At 45.8% G+C, this 20,942-nt stretch overlaps 1 protein-coding gene across 1 annotated transcript in view; it reads right to left on the bottom strand.

Moving 5' to 3' along the window:
- ABHD12 (abhydrolase domain containing 12, lysophospholipase) overlaps positions 1 to 14,459 on the bottom strand; it is a 57,379-nt gene extending 42,920 nt beyond the window's left edge. The window contains exon 1 of the mRNA XM_054397359.1: positions 14,308 to 14,459. Coding sequence (XP_054253334.1) covers positions 14,308 to 14,459 — 152 coding nt within the window. The remainder of the gene's footprint in view (positions 1 to 14,307) is intronic.
- Positions 14,460 to 20,942: the final 6,483 nt, after the last annotated feature.

Raw genomic sequence — 20,942 nt, 5'->3', positions numbered from 1 at the left:
GAAAGTATCATTTGTGTACTGTAAACCTTTATCCTTTTAAATATATGAAGACAGTCATCTTGTATTTCACAGAGTCACAGGATCACAGAATGCCAGGTTGGAAGGGACCCCAAGGATCACCTGGTCCAACCTTAATATTCGTCTAACTGAGACAGCTCTGCTTTTGCTGGCAGAGATCAGAAGCCACTGCTCCTTGGAAAACTGAAGGGAAAAAAAAAAAAAAAAGGCAGCTTTTGTGTTAGCAGGGATACTGCCACCTTTTAGAGGCAGAATACATCATTAGTAATACATTTTGATTACAATAAACCAACAGTTCCCTGTTTGAGACATACAAGCAAACAAGAACACTAAACAATGACAAAACATTACATATGCTGACTGTCAGCTGAGCACAGTGACATTTAGCTGGCAGTCACACTGCCCTCTGTAATTGTGACTTGTTTAAAAAGGGAGGCTTAATGAACAGTGCATGGCCAGAAAGCAACAGCCATGGATGAAGAACAAGAGACACAGAACTAGTATCGGCTTCTGGCATACTTTGAACAGGGGTGTATTCACCTCCCTTATCAAGAGAGACTGAGAAGCTTGGGGCTGTTTAGTCTTGAGATGAGAAGACTCGGAAGGGATCTCATCAATGTCTATAAATATCAGAGGGGTGTCAAGTGGAGGGGGCCAAGCGCTTTTTGGTGGTGCACAATAATAAGTCAAGAAACAACAGGTACAAGCTTGAACATAGAAGATTTCACCTCAACATGAGGAGAAACTTCTTTACAGTGAGGGTGACAGAACACTGGAACAGGCTGCCCAAAGCGGTTGTGGAGTCTCCTTCTCTGGAGACTTTCCAAACCCACCTGGATGCATTCCTGCGTGACCTGCCCTAAGTGATCCTGCTTTGGCAGGGGGGCTGGATTCAATGATCTGTAAAGGACACTTCCAATCCCTAATATTCTGTGATTCTGTGAAAAGTGGTCCCTGCTCAGGTAGTCAAAAGGGGAAAAGAGTGCTTCGCCAGAGACAGCACAAAGCTATCAGGAGCTGACAGAAAAGGTTATTCACTGCATTTCTGCTGCATTTCTGCTGAATTTGCAAGAACAAGAGAATGGGATCTTCCCAATGATTGTGTCCAATTCACAGTTTTCATATTCAGCAGTATAAAACTGACACTGTCAGCTTTACTCCTGCTTCCTAAAGCTGCTCTGAAACCAGTCAAAGCTTTATAGAAAGTAAGTTAGGGCTGTTTTAGGGGAGAAAACAGGGCCAGGCTTCCCTTCCTGGGAAGTCTAAAAATCTACACCTTGCACACGTTTTCCTCTGCAAGCAAGGATGCTGCAGCCTGGAAGCCCTGACTCTTGGAGCTCCAGTTACATCATCTCTACTTGTGTGGGCTTCTCTGTCTCAGAAAAGTCACCCCAGGGGAAGCTTCACTGCCAAGGGAAGGTAAATCAGCCTCTAGACAAGGTAAATGCATTTACTGTTTCTCTGCTCTGAGCTTCCATATATCCCACTGAAAAGTACTCTTCCAAGAAGTTTTTTTCCCAGTTGTGTCACAAAGTCCTTTATTCTGCACACCTTTATTAACAGGAGAGATGAGGCTCCACACAACCTCATTTCACTTATCATTCAACACCAATCTCTTTTGCAAGAAGAATTGCCCTGCATTTTAAGTGGGCACAAGTGTGATTTTAACCCAACCATTCACATCTAGAATAGCAGCAGAGATAAAGAAAAGAACTAATAATTAGAGAATTGTTTTGTTTGGAAGAGACCTTTAAGATCATCGAGTCCAAACTTCAACCTAAGAAGGCTGAAGCATTGAAAGCACTGAAAGGTTGAAGCATGAAAGACCCAGGCTTTCCTTCCTCTTCCCAGCACTGTGAACTCAGCAGAACAAGAATGCCAAGGTACAAAAGGTAAGCCTGACCCCATGATGTCAAGGCAGTTCTCCTCTCATGACCTTGGAGTTGGTAGACAGCTCTCCCAGCAAGTTGTTTTCAGCTGTATGCACAAAAGAAAATGGGCAGAAGCCCAGACTTGGATGAGATACAAAAAGAAAGTCTAAAAACTTCTACAAATGTGGGCTACCCTTCTTTATCTTGTATCTAATGTAAAAGAATCAAGTGAAAGGTGAGGCCCAGATTTTGGCCTACCCTTAAGTTCTTTTTTCAGAGGCTGAGAAGGAACACCAGCTCTTGCTTTCGTGTCAGCCCTACTGAAAACATAAATAAGGTGACCAATGGACAGTGTTACCTCTTCTCAAGCATCACCTGTTTTAAACACCTCTCTGGAGGTGGCTGAATCCCCATCCCTGGAGGATTTTCAAAGTTGCAGAGATGTGATGCTGACAGACATGGTTTACCACCAGACTTGGCAGAGTTAGAGAATGGTTGGACTTCTTCTTAAAGGTCTTTTCCAACCAAAATAATTCCATGATTCCATATAAGAGAAAAAACTCTGATCTTAAGATGTTAAGAAAGCAATTCTAGATTCTGTTATCCACACTTAAAACACTTCAGCATCCATACAGCAATAGCAGTTACAAAGAGGAAAAAGAAAGGGAGGGGGGAAAAAGAAGTGAAACTGGCCAAGACTATCCAGGGGGAGGATTTTTATTTTAAAAATTTATTTTAAAACAAAGACTGAAGTACTTGTACTACTCGATCCTACATGCCCTCCCCTGAAAGGTTTTGTTCCAGCTGTTTGCTAGATTCAGAAGACAACTTCAGCACTTGAGGTTTTCATGCCCTTCTTTCCATTTAAGTTCTCTTCCTGTGGTTTGATAAGACTGTTCCCATCAAGGCGAGGGCAGCTGTCGGACTTACCTCAAATATTTTCAAGTGTTTGTGTTTTAAAGTTAATTTTCTTGTCTAACAATCTCTGTTGCTGCTCTACTACTTAGAGCTACAATGTTGAAATAAGAGTGGATTAAACAAACGCTTTGGTTCGGAAAGTAAACACAGACATCCTCTTCTCTCTTAGTTCAACAGCCTTACTTTAAACCACCAAGGCATTTAACAGAGACTGAAATTAGGAGGCTCTGCGTGCAAGTTGAAATTGCCCTCAAGAAGGAAGAGTCAGATTCCTGAAGCTCAGTGTTGCACTGTTTACCAACATTTATGGCTTTGAGAAAGAGGTGTGTGCCAGCAAAGCAAAAGTGCAAAGCCTGGGTTGCAGGCAATGCCCCTGCCAGGCCTGTGTGAAAGGACAGCTCACAGAGGTGATTACCTACAACAACCTTGTTCCAGCCTCTACATTCTCCCCCTCAGCCCTGCCAGTTACATCTAACCTGTGTTCTGGTGACCTTTCCACTGTTTCATCAACTAGCCCAGCCTGCTGACTGCACTATTCATCAGCCCTTATCAACCCTCTCCTTCTCAGGGTTTTATCAGCAGTAATTGTCTCATCCTCGGGATAGCTGATATACAAAATTATGCATCTTTGAGCTCAAGCATCAATCCCAAGGGAACTCCCCACTTGTTCCTCCCTCCTCTGTGCCAGTTTTCAATACAGATAACACACCCTCCATTAGCAATGCAAGCCCCTTCAATAAAATAAACTACAGTACAAAGTACGCTGGGGAAATAGTTCTACCACTGATGCTTTCAGCAAGCAGGCTGCAATCTTGATAAATCTGTGAGACCCTTGCACAGGGAAGATCTATTTTCATTTTAGGTGTTCAAGAAACTTGTGGACTCAATGATAGTGGTGTTTTCCAACCCAAACAATTCTATATATGATCCTATATATTTATCTGCTAAACCTTCTTCCATATCGAAGTGCAAATCAACTCTTACCAATAAAATCGCACAGACTCTACCTCAGGCTAATAACTTTAAATGTCCCTTAGGTTTCCTGTTACCCTTTCAACACACTAGAGTATTTCCTCTTTTAATCTTCTTGTGGTACTGGTTCAGTCACAGCTACATTAAGATAGTGCCCTCACTCTACACCCTTAGTGAATCTCCCTTGCTCACAATCACTCACTCTGTGTGTGGTAGTTTCAGGCTGTGCCTTGAACATTTTTCACAGATCTTGAACAGAAAGTGGTATAATGTAAATAAATCTTTATTGGGTGTAAAAAGGAAAATAATAAGTTCTAACCAATCCCATTGGGTAGACAACAGAAGCTGTCCACTAACACCAACAACATGAGAGTGCAGTTGATAACACCACCACCAACAGAGCAGCTATCCACTGAGCTTCCAAAACCCAGGGGTATGCAGGGGAGAACGACTGTAGAAGCCTATTGACTAATTTCACATGGTGGTATGAGTATCAAAATAACCCGAGCAGTTCTTCAGGCCTGGAAGGATAAAGTAACTTAGTTGCAACCTCCTAAGAGGTCATCATGGTACTTTTCAATGCAAACTAATCTCAGCAAGTAGAACTCTTCATCTACAGCACAAGTCCTGCTTGGCTATAAAGGGGCTCTTGCATGTCCTGCAGCAGCAGATTCTGGGAAGAAAATGAAGCTATCATCACCATCATCACTTCTAATGAAAACACCAGAAATGTTGTTTTCACCAGAAAAAACCCACATAGATGGTACATACTGGAGAAAACTTACAGACTCACTGTGGTGACCTGAGACTGAATCTGCAGAGAACCAGACTCCTGGCTCAGGAACTACATGCCATTTACAGCATGAAAGCAAGTCATCCGGAAAAAAAAAGAGCTTGTCATAAGTAGACCATTGATCCACTGCAGCAGTCAAAACAGCCTGGAAACAGACATGGGTATGTCTGAGGAAAACGACTATCTAGAGGGAAAAGTGCAGAGGGGAACCCAAGACTTGTGGTGATATTAGAAACTCAGCTTAGCTAGCCATCCTCAGCTTAGCTAGCCACCCTCAGCATCACTGGCCAAGAACCCAGCCCATGGTTACACTGGTATGTCCAAATAAACTGCTAGTGGCCAGTTGAGAAGAAATGAGACCTAATAATGACCTTCCAGCACCTGAAGGGGGCCTGCAAGAAGGATGGAGAGAGACTGTTTACAAAGGTCTGCAGAGATAAGATGAGGGGCAATAGCTTCAAACTAGAGAGGAGGAGATTTAGATTGGATAATAGGAACAAGTTCTGCACCATGAGGGTGGTGGAACATTGGAATAGGTTGCCCAAGGAAGGAGCTGAGGCCCCATCCCTGGAGATATTCAAAGTGAGGCTTGACAGGGCTCTGGGCAACCTGATGTAGTTGAGGATGCCCCTGCTGACTGCAAAGGGGGTTGGACTAGATGACCTTGGGAGGTCTCTTCCAACCCAGACCATTCTGTGAAAAACTTGCAACAACACTGAGACTACCTTGGTCACCACAGACATCCCACTACAAAGGTGACTAGAAAGTCCTCTTGGTTCCAGGAGCTACCCAGAACCATTCATATGTTGGGAAGTGTAGGTATAATGAAACAAGCAAGAGTCTGCAATTCATACAGCTCCTGAATAGAAAAGACCTTTATAGGAATTACAAAGCAGTAGCTATTAATAAGACTATAGTAATTATTAATACAAGCATATGCCATCAAAGTAGAGCAGCTGAACCCAGGGGCACACACATGATGTCAGAAGTATGACACTATAGGGAAAGAAGGAGTTCAAGGAGACCAACACAAAACTCAGTCATAACTAGAAGACAAACTGTCTTCAGTTTGAAGCAAGCCTGCACGAGTAGAGTTCTCCACAAGAAACATGGGGACTTGAGAAAACTGCGCAGAGACTATGAGAGTGTAGGATAAATATCACAGAGCGGATGCAGCAGAAACATGCTGTGCTCTATTACAAAGCTTTCAGAGGGGAAAAAAATAGATCAGATAAGCCTGCAGGAGGATATCAGGAGTCAAGAGATGCCTGAGAGAATAAACAATGCCACGTTTTTAACACTGCCCCCCCCCCCCAAAAAAAAAACCCAACAGCAAAACAAAGTCAGTGATAAACGTGGTAGGAAAGGAAGACAGAAAAAAAACCAGGCTTATCATAAAGGCTTAGAACTGTTAGCTACACATCAAAACCTCACAAATTAGTAAATCCTTAAAAAAGTAAATCCCAGACTAAAACCTCCACAGTACTGAAGCTAAAAACTCCTCACACTGCAAGGAATCTTGCTATTTTTGCTGAATGAATTCAGAAAGAGGAAGGGAAGAGATGAGCACAAGGAAAGAGATTTATAATGGATGGAAAAGCTGAACAAAATTAGGAAAGAAGGGGGAGGAGATGAGCATAAGGAAAGAAAATGGTAATAGATGTCAAGGCTGAGCAAATGGGGAAGATGATTTGAAGGCTGAACACCCAAAGCCCCAAACCTGGAAGCAATTCAGAGGCACCCACTTCGTGCTAAGCTGCCAAAATGGCTGACAGTGCATGAGACAAATTAGAATTTAGACACAGCCACTGAGTTCCCATTGATAAAAGAGAGAGTCAGACAAGTGTGGAAATAATTACACAACCCTATTTTTTGACAGATCTGGTCAAAATATAACTGTGCATCCTCTTCAAGAGAGTTGTAACAAAAAAAAAAAAAAATCCAAACTACAAAAAAAAAAAATCCTCACACAGAGCAAGCTGCTTTCACACATTTAACACAAATGAAGAACTCTGATTACACCTCTGCTTACTATGGAAGAAAGCACAAGGAAGTCACTGGAAACCTTTTCACAACTCCTTCCTGAACTTCGCTCAAGAACAGCTGAAACAGCAACCCAGTGAGAAGGTGAAACTGGTGAAAAAGCTACATGCTGGTGAAAGGCCTCTACACAGGCAGCATCTTTCATCCATGAAGAGAAACTAACTGGTTTAACCTGAAGACAGCAATTAAGAAAGACAAGAGCACAAAACTCATTTAGGGAAGGTGGGAGGGGAAGGAATCTTAAGGAAGAGCCTGATCATAGAACTGTTTTGGTTGGAAAAGACCTTCAAGATCATGAAGTCAAACTATTTTCTACCTCTCCCAAGTCTGGTGCTAAATCATGTCTCTTAGCACCATGTCTGTGTCTTTCAAAAGCCTCCAGGGATGGTGACAGAGTCATAGAATGGTCTGGGTTGGAAGGGACCTCCAAAGGTCATCCAGTCCTACCCCCCTGCAGTGAACAGGGACATCCTCCACTAGATCAGGTTGTTCAGAGCCCTGTCGAGCCTCACCTGGAATATCTCCAGGGATGGGGCCTCAACCACCTCCCTGGCCAACCTGTTCCAGTGTTCCACCACCCTCATAGTAAAGAGCTTGCTCCTAACATCCAATCTAAATCTGCTCTTCTCTAGTTTGAAGCCATTGCTCCTCATCCTATCACTGCAGGCCTTTGTAAACAGTCTCTCTCCATCCTTCTTGTAGGCCCCCTTCAGGTACTGGAAGGTCACTATTAGGTCTCCCCAGAGCCTTCTCTTGTCCAGGCTGAACCACCCCAGCTCCCTCAGCCTGTCCTCACAGCAAAGACGTTCCAGCCCTGTGACATGACAAGTTTTTTAATTGTTCTCACACAAGCTTTCATCTCTGCTACAATGACCAGACTGGAATATTCATCAAATGTGCCACAATAAAAGACTGTGCAAATGCTTCTAGACAGAGTAAAAAGAGGACGAAGGAGGCTAGAACCTAGAGATACAAGGTGGGTGGGAAGACCAAATGATGACCAAGTTCTCAAGTTTTCTGTCAGAGGAAAGATACAGCTGCTGAAATCCAAAGAAACACAGGAAGGCATGGAGCACTTCAGCTGCTGGGGCAGGATGTCACCAGAGGCCACCACACATTGCATTTGACACGTTGGCACACTCAGCTGTCCAGTAAAATTCAGCTGCACCAGAAGGAAAGATAACAGCAGACTGCTGCAGCCTCTTGGCTTCTGCATTTCACTGTAGTTTTGTAAAACACCTGGGAAAGTGAACCATAAAAGCAATCTTCTGTGACCCTGTGATTCAAGAGGAAGCACTAACTGAGAAAGCTGCACACAACAAACAAGAAGGCGACCCTGGTGTAACTGAATTTATATCCAACTGTAATGTATTCAGACACAAAAAAAGAGATTTAGCTTGTGGGATATGCAAGCTGGACAGCCAGAGGAGGGCTGCCAAAAACATACCTTGCAGGGACTGAGGAATAGAAAGTCCTAGGAGCAAAAAATAGCTGAGATAACTAAGGTGACAGCCTGAGGAGCAGCAGGCTTCAGGACATGGTTAAATGGCCAGGCTAGACTCGATGACCTTAGAGGTCTTTTCCAACTGAAACAATTCTACCATGCTATAGCTCTCCAGCAACAAAGAAATACTTGTAATCAAGACACACAGCTTGCACATGTGGGATTTGCAGCCTCACAGCACGGAGAGAGAAACAAAACCAGATTTTACTGTTCACAGCAAACAAGTGTTTGTAGGAGAACAGGGAATGGTAAAATTCATACTTTGGGTCTGTAGTCTGACTATTAATTGGGATGAGGCACAGGTAAGGTCTAGGTCACAGAAGAGAAAGGTAATACACATGTGACTGGCACCAAGACCGAGGATCAGCAGCAATGAGATGGGAAAATTTGCTTTCCCATCCATGTCACTGTTAAACTCCCTTCATTTTCTTTATTCCCTGTGTGCCCACATAGAGACTTTTTGTATCTAAGGCTGTTCAAATGCATTGCCTCAGAACATCAGAACCACTGACCACAAAGACAAGTCAGAGCAACTACCCAAAAGACTGGAATGAGGCACAGATAAGGTCAAGGTCACAGAGAGAAGGGTAACATACATGTGGCTGTTTGCCACCAGGATCAGGGTTCAGCAGCAATGAGATGGGAGAATTTGCTTTCCTATAAATGTCAGTGCTAAACTAACTTAATTTTCTTTATTCCCTGTGCGCCCACATAGAGATATTTCTGTATCTAAGGCTGCCTAAGAACGTCAGAATCACTGACCACAGAGCAACTACCCAAAACACTACCTTAACCATCTAGCACTTAAATATCATCACCTGAAAAATATATTAACACACAAATATTAGAGGAATGGCCATCCACACAAGATAAAAAAAAAAGGCAAAACAAAACACAGACCAGAGAAAAACAAACATTGCATGGTGCCCTAGTGCTGCATTATTGCATTAAAGAGTTTCAGACAAAATATCTCAATTATTAAAAAAAAAATAATCAAATCATTCACAGACTTCTAAAGCAGCTACTGATAAAGCTCTTAGATAAACACCATATTGTATTTTTCTGCTACCTGTGGAAGAAAAACAGAAATACCTACATTTGTTCCTACATTTGTTCCTTTCCGTTCTTAAGCCACTTAAGAAAAGCCACACCAAACTCCAGTATGCACCAGACAAAGCCACATCAATCTTATTTATCAGACCTCCACCTCTGTTACATAAAAGCAGAGATGTTCTGTTACACTTTCTGTACCAGAGCAGTTCAAAAGCACAGCCACCTCTTCAGGAGTTTCAGCCCCTGGATGAATGAGCACTGGTGTGAAGATATGACTGAACCAAACCAGAAGGTTAAACACAGTGGTAGTAACATTCCAAAAAATATTGCTGCAAGAACAAGCTGCTGCTGCTGCTAAGTCAATATTGTGTTCTGCAAGCATCACTTAAATTTACAGCTAGGATGCTATGATTTAGCCTTTGTGGAGGAACTGGATATGAAGAGTGATAGGATAAGAGGAAATGGGCTTAAGCTGTGCCAGGGGAGGTTTAGATTGGACATTAAGAAAATTTTCTTTCCTGCAAGAGTGGTCAGGCATTGGAACAGGCTGCCCAGGGAGGTAATGGAGTCACCATCCCTGGAGGCGTTCAAGAAACCTGTGGATGTGGCACTCCAGGATATACAGTTTGGTGGTCATGGTAGTAGGGTTACAGCTGGACTTGATGACCTTGAGGGTCTTTTCCAACCTTAATGATTCTATGATTCTAAGAGAAACAGCCTGTCTGGAGAAGCACACACAAGCCCTGCTGCTGCTCTACAGCTCTGGTCACTGCTGCAATGACAAACATCACTGCTTTTGCAGCCCCCTGCCCAGGATCTTGGCTGCAGAACTACACAGCTCCTGTGGGGTGACTTGGCTTCCCTAACCAGTGGGTTGTATCATTTACAAAGAAAAGATGGAAATCCACATACTGAAGTGTCAAAAAGGTGGTGCTAGTCTCTTCTCAGTGGTGTCCTGTGACAAGGGGCAATGGATACAAACTGGAACACAGGAAGTCCAAGTCAACACGAGGAAAAATTTCTTCACTGTGACAGAGCACTGGAACAGGCTGCCCAGAGAGGTTGTGGAGTCTCCTCTGGAGACTTTCAAGACTCATCTGGATGTGTTCCTGTGTGATCTGCCCTAGGAGATCCTGCTTTGGCAGAGGGGTTAGACTTGATCTCCAGAGGTCCCTTCCAACCTCTGCTGTTCTATGATTCTATGAAGGCAAGCACTGGTGCTGTTTCCTCACATCTACAGAGAGACTAAGTAGCAGAAGTCTGAAATGCAGACAGTTCCACTTGCCTGAACTCAGAATTCACAGCTACCAGAAGTGCTGAATTTAACTCATTTATCAATGAGCAACGCTGCTAAGAACAGTTCACTGTGGTACAAATCCCCAGTTTGAGATATTATGCCACCTCCACCATTCCAGCAACCTCACAGTAGAGTTTTCACCTCCTTACCATCTCTGCAAGCCGGGGTGTAAAACCAGTGTAACACACTGAAAACACCACCACGAGCAAATACTAATTTTATATCCAGTGGTATAAAGGAATGCTGTGATAACAGCATGACTTGGCATACAAAAGCACAAAGACAGCTGTACTGCAGCTGGTTGACCCCCTAACTGGCTGCTGTCAGGACATCCCACAAGGAAGGTCCACTGTGTACATACTCTCCTCATTATCTTCTTCCTTAAACACCCACTGCTGTCTGCTGCCAAAGCCATATGGAGCTAGAAAGATGTTGACCTGACCTAAGGTGGTGGTTCTGGACAACAGCCTTATCCCTAGGCATCATACCTACTCCTACCTGGACTTCCCATTCCTGCATGCTGAGATTCACACTTTAACAGTGTATTTGATATCCTGTAAAAAACATCAGTAGAAGGTATTGGCAGACAGGTGATTCTGCCACTTTGCCCTGGTGAGACCTCACCTGGAGTACTGCATCCAGGTCTCAATATAGGAAGGACATGGACCTGAAAGAAAAGGTCCAGAAAAGGGCCATGAAAATGATCTGGGGGTTGGAGCACTTCTGCTACAAAGCCAGACTGAGGGAGCTGGGGTTGTTCAGCCTGGAGAAGAGGAGGCTCCGGGGAGATCTAATAGGAACCTTCCAGTACCTGAAGGGGGCCCACAAGAAGGATGGAGAGAGACTGTTTACAAAGGCCTGCAGTGACAGGATGAGGGACAATGGCTTCAAACTAGAAAAAAGCAGATATAGATCAGATGTTAGGAACAGGCTCTTTACTATGAGGGTGGTGGAACACTGGAACAGGTTGGCCAGGGAGGTAGTTGAGGCCCCATCCCTGGAGATATTCCAGGTGAGGCTCGACAGGGCTCTGGGCAGCCTGATGTAGTTAAAGATATCCCTGCTTACTGCAGACAGGGTTGAACTAGACCTTTGGAGGTCCCTTCCAACCCAGACCATCCTATGATTCATGCCACTGTCTGATGGCTTGCAACATGAGGAAGTCAAAGGAGGTCCACTGCAAGTCAGTAAGAAAGGCTGACAACCCAACCCAGGACAGCAGAAAAGTGAAAAACAAAACCAGCCAACCAAAAAAAAAAAAAAAAAAAAAAAAAAAACAAACACCAAAAAACACCAAAAAACAACCCAAACCCACCAACCAACCATACAGCAACCAGAATAAGAAGTGAGTCACTGTTCCACTTCACACTTTTACTCAGTTACAAACACACACAATTTCAGCAATACTGCACAGGATGACCTTCAGGACTCTTTAAAAATATAATAATTACTTGAGATGTAGAAAAGGGAAAGCGAGTTCCAAACAAATGAGGCCTTTCTACAACACCAAGAGTTTTAAGAAACACTGCTTCAAAGGCTCAGTGCAGAGAAAAGTGAGAAAATTTTGCCTTCTGAGCATCTTAAAACGCACAAACAAAGAAATCATAGAATAGTAAGGATTGGAAGGGACCTCCAGAGATCATTGAGTACAACCCTCCTGCCAAAGGAGGATCACCTCAAGCAGGTCACACAGGAACGCATCCAGAGAGGTCTCGATAGTCTCTAGACTTGGTCACAAGCTCTCCAGAATACCATTCAAGCCTGCACCAAATCCAGGATTGGCTCTCCCTGGCTTCACAGCATCTCTGCTTTCCCAATCCACCAAAGCTTTGGTTGACTCTTTTGCCATGACAGCCTACCATGACATGTGGTACAGCCACAACCACCTTGCTGGCATATTTCACTTCAAAGAGCTCATCACGATACAAGGAAACTCTCCGCAGGCAGGATGCGTTTTCCCTGATTCTAACTTTACAATACTACATATCTAATAGCTGTGCTGTATCTGCTTTCCACAAAGTATCCGCCTGTCAGACCAAGCCAAAAACCTGCACTACAAGCTCTCAGGGAAGGAGTGTTTCCACTTCAGGAAAAAAGCACTTAAATGCCATTCATAATGTTGAGGAAGTTAACAAGCCCTCATTCGATTACCACCGGTTTCAGAAGCTGTGCAGTCAGGCAAATGGGATAAATATGGTGAAATTTTAAATGGTGTGAAAGCAGAACACTAACAGAGTCTGATCTATTGCAGAGTCATTGAAATGGAGACATCAACGCAAGCACCATTTTCAATTACCAAAAGCTTGTCACAACAAGAACAGAGAGCTGACAACATCCCAAAGGTTTACTCTCCAGGGCATAAAATTGAATATCTATTACCCAATGTGTATATACATATTAAACACAGAGTAACATTTTAAAGCCTCTGCCTTTGAACATGACAAAAATCCATATTGTGAACGAAAGTTCTTTTCAAGTGTTTATCATGATTAAGAGAACAGAAAAATTCTCAGAAAATTTACCAGAGGAAGAGCTCACTTTCTAGAAATTCACTTGTGGTTCGTTTTGGGGTGTTTTTTTTTTTTTGGTTGGTTGGTTGGTTTGTTTGGGTTTCTTTGGCTTGGTTTTTTAACCAGGCTGCTGTATTCCCAAAGCCCAGCAACTCGGGACAAGCAGCAACCACGCAGCTATTTCGATCATTAACTATTCTTCACACTTACAAAATGGAGTCAAGGAAAAGCACCATACCGGTGTAGAGGAAAGTAAAAGGTTGCATCTTTTGGCCTCCTCTCCCTGCAGGTGTTCAAGGCCAGTTTGGATGAGGAGCTAAGCAACCTGGTCTAGTGGAAGGTGTCCATGGTGGTGGGGGTTGGAACTAGATGATCTTTAAGGTCCCTTCCAACCCAAACCATTCTGTGAATCTTTTCTTCCCTAGCCCTCTCCAGCTGTGAGTTGCTCTTGTATATTACAGCCACCCTTAAATCCTGCTACAAGAAGGTTCCAGCTCATAAGCACCTTCTGTTGTTGCAGATTTTATGTTTTTATGGAAGAACACCAACATTTTCCCCCACACAAATAGGTACAAAACATTTAACACAGGCAGCAAAAAATCCATGACTAAATTTTTTGATGGAACCACACGTTGAAGCTTCTCCTACAGACACCTCAACTTGATTCATTTACGAGAAAGAGATCACTTTTGACAGCCTCTTCCAAAAAAATTTGAAACTGATAAAAGGACATCCTACCTGCAGGACCCTGCTCCTCCACATACACTCCGTGACAGAAAGGATATTGTGCCAGACATTTTTTTTTCCACCTACCATTCTATGATTCTATACGGAGAAAACAACACTCGGGCATAAAAACCAAACCCCTCCAGCCTTTTCCGGCAAGATCTGGGTCTGCAGGACCCACTTGGACCGGGAACTCGAAACGTCCAAAGGGACCGCACTTGCTCACCCGCCCGGCACACGAAGGCCAGGGAAGTGTCACCGAGGCTGGGAACATCCCCGGCGCCCACGTACCTGGCTGCCCCCGGGGGCTCTTCAGCCGCAGACTGCCTGCGATGCTGGGGAAGGATAGAGGGGAGGGGGAGAAGGCAGAGGAGGAAAGGTCCTTTCCCTCTCCTTGCAAAACCCTGCCCTGCTGCCACAGTTCTGAGGAGGTGCCCGAGGCCCCGCTCGCCGGCGGGCTCCCAGTGGTCGCCGCTCGGGCGGCCAAGGACGGTGCTGCGGCCGCAGGCCCCTCGAGGGTGGCGGGAAACGGAGGGTGTCCGTAGGTGGGCTCTGCAGGCACCAGTCGGGGAGATAACAAACCCCGGCGCGACGCTGCTCACCTGCCTAGCGGTCGCTTCATACCCGAGTCGGCGGAGGCGGCGGGCAGGCGCAGGCTGTGCCTCAGGCTGCAGCCCTTGTCGAGGGGCGCGGGCGCGGCGGCAGCGGCGGCGCGCTCATGCTCCACCGTGACCGACTCGTTGCGTTTCCTCATGCCGGGGCGGCGGCAGCAGCCCGGGGCGGCGGAGAAGGCAGGAGCAACAGCAGGGAGCAGCGACACCGCTCACAACTGCCGCTCGCTCTGCTCTGCGCCGCACCCCGCCTCGCCTCGCCGGCGCCCCCGTCAATCCCCGCCTCCGGACCGCCGGGATCGCGACGAAGTCGCCGCTTGCCAGCACTTCAGAGGGGCCGCGGCGCCATCTTTACTGCGGGCAAAAGCACCGGCGGCCATTTTATTGGCGGGACCTCGAGGCGCGGGCGAGGGGAGGCGGTGAGTGGAGTGTTGGTGTAGGGCGCGCTGAGTCTCAGGTCCTCCATGCCCCTCTCTCCTGGGCCTGGGAGCTGTGGTAGAGCGAGTAGGTGACCCTTTGGGAGCAAAGGGGCACAGCAAGGCATTGGCTCTCCTGGGGCTTCCAGGGCACGATGGGTATGTGGAGCCCAAGGCAAGGCAGAGCCTCAGAGCATGCAGGACCCTGTGGTGAAGTATTGTTACCCAAGTTCAACTGGTTGAGTTTATAACCTAGGTTATTAGTGGTGCTGTTTAAGGTAGGATAAAATATACTGCTTTGGTCTTCTGAGGAGGACAGTTGATCTGGGGCTTCATGGTGTAAAGCTGGTCTCCCTTGTAATGAACAATACATGTCTTGCTGGGGGCTGTGTCACAGAATCGTAGAATGGTTCGGGTTGGAAGGATTCTTAAAGATCATCCAGTGCCAATCCCCCTGCCATGGGCAGGGACACCTTCCACTAGATCAGATTGCTCAAAGTCTCATCCAGACTGGTTTTAAACACTCTCAGGGATTAAGTACCCACAATTTCTCTGGGCAACCCATTCCAGTGTCTTCCTGCTCTTGCAGGAAAGAACTTCCTATGTCTAATCTAAATCTACCCAGCTCATTCTGCTTTGTCCTATCACTACAAGCCCTTCTAAACAGTGCCTCCCCAGATTTCTTGTAGGCCCCCTTCAGGTACTGCAAGGATGCTATAAGGTCTCCCCAGAGCCACCTTCAGGCTGAACAGCACCAACTCCTTCAGTTGTCCCCATAGGAGAAGCGTTTCAGCACTCTGATCATCTTTGTGGCCCTCCTCTGGACCCTCTCTAACAGATCCATGCAATTCTTGTGTTGGAGGCCCCAGAATTGGACAGACTGCTCTAGGTGGGGTCTCACAAGAGCAGAGCTTAACCTGCTGCCCACACATCTTTTGATGCAGCCTAGGATATGGTTTGCTTTTGGGGCTGCCAGTGCACTTTGACAGCTAAAGTCAATGCCTCATCACCCAGCACCCCCAAGACTGTCTCAGCAGGGCTGCTCTCAATCCACTCATCACCCAGCCTGTATTTGCACTTGAGATTACCCCAATTCAGATGCAGGACCTTGCACTTTGCCTTGTTGAAATTCCTGAGGCTGGCATAGGCGCATCTCTCCAGCCTGTCCCAGTCCTTGAAGAGGAGCTGATAGATCAATGATGCCTGGCTTGTGCTGGAAGTTCCCATCTGTAAGAAAACACCTTGACATGGAGAAAAGCTCTTAACTGAGGAGATTCCTTGGGTTTGTGTATATTGAGCAACATCCTGAGACAATGTGTCACCAGCAAGGACTCTGGCAAGAGAACAGAGATCAGAGGTAGCCTTTCAGTGGATGCCCCTCATACTACAATGTCAAACCTCACATCTACAAAGCCCCTACCCGAATACTCTGAGCGTGTGCAGGGAATTTAAATGCAGATGTATCTTTTCGGATGGAGCAAGAAAGAAGCTAGCTGATACATGTTACTGTAGAAATACAGAATCACACAGAATCACAGAACGTTAGGGGCTGGAAGGGACCTTGAGAGATCATCCAGTCCAACCCCCCTGCCAGAGCAGGATCACCTATACCAGATCACACAGGAATGCATCCAGGCAGGGCTTGAATATCTCAGGAGAGACTCACTCCATGATTCCCCTGGGTAGCCTGTTCCAGTGTTCTGTCACCCTCACAGTGAAATAATTTTTCTTCCTGTTTCCATGGAACTTCCTATGCCTCAAATACCCACTGTGAAGTTCAGCTGGTGTGCTGGCTTTGTGGGGATAACCCCCAGCCCCCAAAGGTGCACAGCTCTGTAATAAATCAACACCTCGTCTCAGTGTGTGAGATCAGCTTGTTGCACACTGGAGAAAAGAACCTGTTTTTTTGGACAACAGTGTAAGGTGTCATGCCTCTGCATGTCCCAGTGCAGGGACCTGGGGGATACCCCTTTTGGTGTCATAGAAACCTGCAGGTAACTGGAAATGTTGGCACCCCAGCACCCAGTAGGGATACCCAGCTTGCTGAGGTGCCACTTGCAAGGGGCAGAAGGGGCATGAGCCTGGCATAGTTCAACTGGTCCACATGAACAGCCACTGGGACATGGGACACAGGGCAGCTGTGAATGAAAGAACACTACCTGGGCTGCATGGGCCTGGAGGGGCTGTGAGACCCTGCCTGGGGTTAGAGGTTAAGCTACAGAGCACACCTTAGTATGGAGATATGGCATGGCTGATACAAGGACACAGAGAAAGGCAAAGCTAGCAGTAGCTCTGAGTGTTGGTCTCAGCAGTGAGGGCAGGAGTGACGCAGTGAGATGACACAGATAATCATAGTCATAGTCTCTGAACAGTCAGAGATATCACCTTCAATTATTTTGTCTTCCAAAACTTTCTCTGAAGCAGAAGGCAGCGATATCAAATGTGAATCCCTGACTCCCATTTGCTTTGTAGCCTTCTGGGGAGGTTATGATACCACTTTAGAAAGTACATCCTCATCTGCTGATCTCTTCAGACACACACAGACATGGCTAACTGGCAACAGAGCTTCCCTAGCAGTGCAGGGGTAGAACCATAGAATGGTTTGGGTAGGAAGGGACACCCCCGAAGGCCATCCAGTCCAACCCCCCTGCAGTCAGCAGGGACATCTGCAACCAGAGCAGGCTGCACAGAGCCTCACACAACCTGACCTGCAGTGGTTCCAGGGATGGGGCAGCCCCCACCTCTGTGGGCAACTTGGGACAGTGTCACACCACCCTTAGTGTCAAACACCTCTCCTCCATCTGTAGTCTGAATCCCTCTCCCCTAGTGTAAGCCATCAGCCCCTGGCTACACCACACTAAGTGTAAATAATTTCTTCCTAGGGTGCCTTCTCTTTTCCTATAAGGTGAAGCAATTCCTGGAAAATGGCTCTGTGGACAAGTGACCTCAGCTATCTTCCATCCATTTCTCCTGGCTTGCTTCTGACTGATCCTGTACCTGATGGAACAGAGACTTTCAAGACAACTATGTGAATTAATTAATCCCAGGTACAAAGAACAAGGCAGTGCACCAAAAAGGGGAAAGGAACTGTTAAAATACAAGCCTCAACTATCTCAGCAGTTATGGATAGCTAGCAGAAAGCACCGTATCATCTGCTGGTACGTGCTTTGTCGTGTTTCTGGAAGCTTCTTCTAACACTTCACAGAATCACAGAATGCTAGGGGTTAGAAAGAACCTCCAGAGAACGTGGAGTCATTTGAGGCCCTTTAGAAAAGGTCATAACTGCTAAAATTTTCAGCCAGGCTTTTCAAAAGACTGGTGTTTTTTTCCCTCATGCTTTGAACAGCAAAGGGCAGTGTTCCCATCTGTGGTGGTTTGAAACTGTCTTTTTAATTTTTCCTTGCAAAGTTCAGAACAGAGAAAGTGAAAGAATGTAAATAAGTCACTATTGGGTGTAAGAAAGCAAAATAACGATTGTTCTAAACACTTCCATTGGATAGATAGAAATGTTTAAGAACTATTACCCAAAACAAAGTAGCCATTCTGCACATTCTGCGTTCTGCAGTGGGGGCAGTTGCTGGGCTGTCTGGCTGCTGTTTCTTCTTCTCTTCTGGCTGAAGATAACACACACTGACCTTGGCAGCTAAGTTAACAACTTTCTGCTCTAACTACACTCTGCTTCTCTGTCCAGGGGGGTCTGGGGGGGAAGCTCCTGGGAGAGGGAGGCCCCTTTGGGAGGGTCCCCTTGGGGGGGGAAGCAAAGGAAGCTTGGTTGTGTTTTTCTGTTGATTGTATATATTTGTAAGTGTTGTGAATTTTGTATATTTGTACATATTCATTGCATTTCATCTGCTTGTAAATACAGCCTTCATTTGCTTCCAGACTGGGCTAGCCTGGTTATTGTCGGGGGGGGGGGGAATTTCAGCTCACACCGACACACTTTTTATTTTTGGCGCTCCAACTCGGGGCTCGATTGCTTGTATGATTTATTCCTGCTCAGATTAGGAAGCAAAATGAAGCTGTTTTGGATTTTGAGTAATTTTATTTCCTCTGTTATCAGTGTGATTGTCTACAGATGGGCTGTTTCCTGCATGATAGACAAGATTGTGAGATATGTGGCATATAAGTCGTTTCTTTGGGTTAAGAACAAGTTACTGAATGCTGTTGAATTCTGTTGTGTTCTTATTGGGCTTAGAAGATATGGTAACTCAACTATGAATCTTCTAGCAGACACATTTGAGTTTGTTACTCCTCTTACAACTACAGAGGGTCTTTGAAACCAGTGGTACCCTAGATATCTTGTGCTAGCCTTAATTTTGTTGTTTCTTGGAATAATCATATGGCTGCTGATAGCACTGTGTCATGAAAGACGTAAGGCTACTCACTCTTCCGACCTGCGTAGATGTAAGAGGAAACATAGAAAAGCTCAGAGAGGTTCGGAATTGGTTTCTGATTACGGTGACCAGGAAATCACAGTTCAGGTTTGTGAGAAAGCTGCCGATAGTTTTGACTCAGAGCCAGCAGCAGTAGCTGCAGGACCTTTGCCAGAATCTGAGATAACAGACTCGGGTACACAGGCAGACATAGTGACACAGACAGACTCGGCGACACAGACAGACTCGATTACACAGGCAGAGAGGGGTGCACGGGCAGACAGGGGTACACAAACAGACACAGTTGCACAGAGAGAAATGGATGCGCAGACAGACATAGTTACACAGAGAGAAATGGTTGTGCAGACAGACATAGTTACACAGAGAGAAGTGGTTGTGCAGGCAGACATAGTTACACAGAGAGAAATGGATGCGCAGACAGACACAGTTACACAGAGAGAAATGGTTGTGCAGACAGACACGGTTACACAGAGAGAAATGGTTGTGCAGGCAGACATAGTTACACAGAGAGAAATGGTTGTGCAGGCAGACATAGTTACACAGAGAGAAATGGTTGTGCAGACAGACATGGTTACACAGAGAGAAATGGTTGTGCAGGCAGACATAGTTACACAGAGAGAAATGGCTGCGCAGACAGACATAGCTGTGCAGGCAGACGCCATTAACGAGGCACAGTCTCCTCCTCCTCCCTCTGCTGCCCAGACGGACACAGCAGTGTCTGCAGGATCTCAAAGCACACCTCCTGCCAACCCTGCACAGACTCCCTCTGCTCCTGCTAACCCTGCACAAAATTCCTCTACTCCCTCCAACTCTGCTGTGAATGTGAAAGCCAATCCAGTAAATTTGGTGGCCACTGTAAGCAGAAAGCGTAAAGGAGCTGCAGGAGGAGATGCAGATGCTGCAGGAGATGGTGCAGATGGAGATGAGGGTCCTTCTACTCAGGGTCCCTCTGTTAAGAAAGATCCTTCTGGTGAGGAAGAGAAGGTTAGCCTTAAAACTCTGGCAGACCTCTTGAGACCCCACATGGATGATGGAGATGTAGGTCAGGATGTAGACCCTGCTGAATTAGCAACTGCAGGCAGTGCCTCTGAACTCAAGGAAATTCAACGGAGGATTAAAATAGGATTATGGGGACAGCGACCTCAGGATGATGATGATGATGATGAGGATGACATACAGTCAGCTAATGCACCCAGACAGGAAATTAGACATGTGAGGAAGGATTACATCAGAGGAGATAATGAGCCAGTCCTGTCTTGGCTAGCCAGGTGTTTTGATATGGGAGCCCCAGCATTGGTGGTAGGCGACAAGTCGGCCTCTCAGTTGGGGATGCTCTCAAAGGATACAGGCATAGACAGGCACCTAGGCAAGTGCATTGGTAAAGCTTCTCTGTGGGCACGCCTCCCTAAGCCTTGGACCACAATAGATGAGGGAATCAAGCATCTGAGAGAATTTGCTGTGAGAGAAATAATATATGGAGATCATAAGACTCTGAATCCTGATGAAATTCCTGTTGGAACAGGCCTTGCCAAAAAGCTCATTAAGCTTGCTCCTCCTAATTATGCTACTATTCTGGCAAGCAGGATTGTGGCAAGAAATTATGGTGGAGTGCCTCCCACTGTTGGCCATTTCACTGACCAAATGAGGCAGTTGGAGGATAGTCTTGCACGTACTTCTTTGGTTTCAGCCATTGAAACTTTGTCTGGAGAAATAAAGAATTGCATGAAAGAGCTGAAGGAGGAACTTAAAACCTCCATATCCAACTTGATGAAGGGGGATGATTCTAATTCCTCTTCCTCCAGATGGATACAAGTTT

The sequence above is a fragment of the Indicator indicator genome, chromosome 2, assembly GCF_027791375.1.
Source record: "Indicator indicator isolate 239-I01 chromosome 2, UM_Iind_1.1, whole genome shotgun sequence".
NCBI classification, from domain to species: domain Eukaryota; kingdom Metazoa; phylum Chordata; class Aves; order Piciformes; family Indicatoridae; genus Indicator; species Indicator indicator.
The sequence above is the reverse complement of the archived record's forward strand: the minus strand, read 5'-3'. Positions and strand labels throughout refer to the sequence as shown.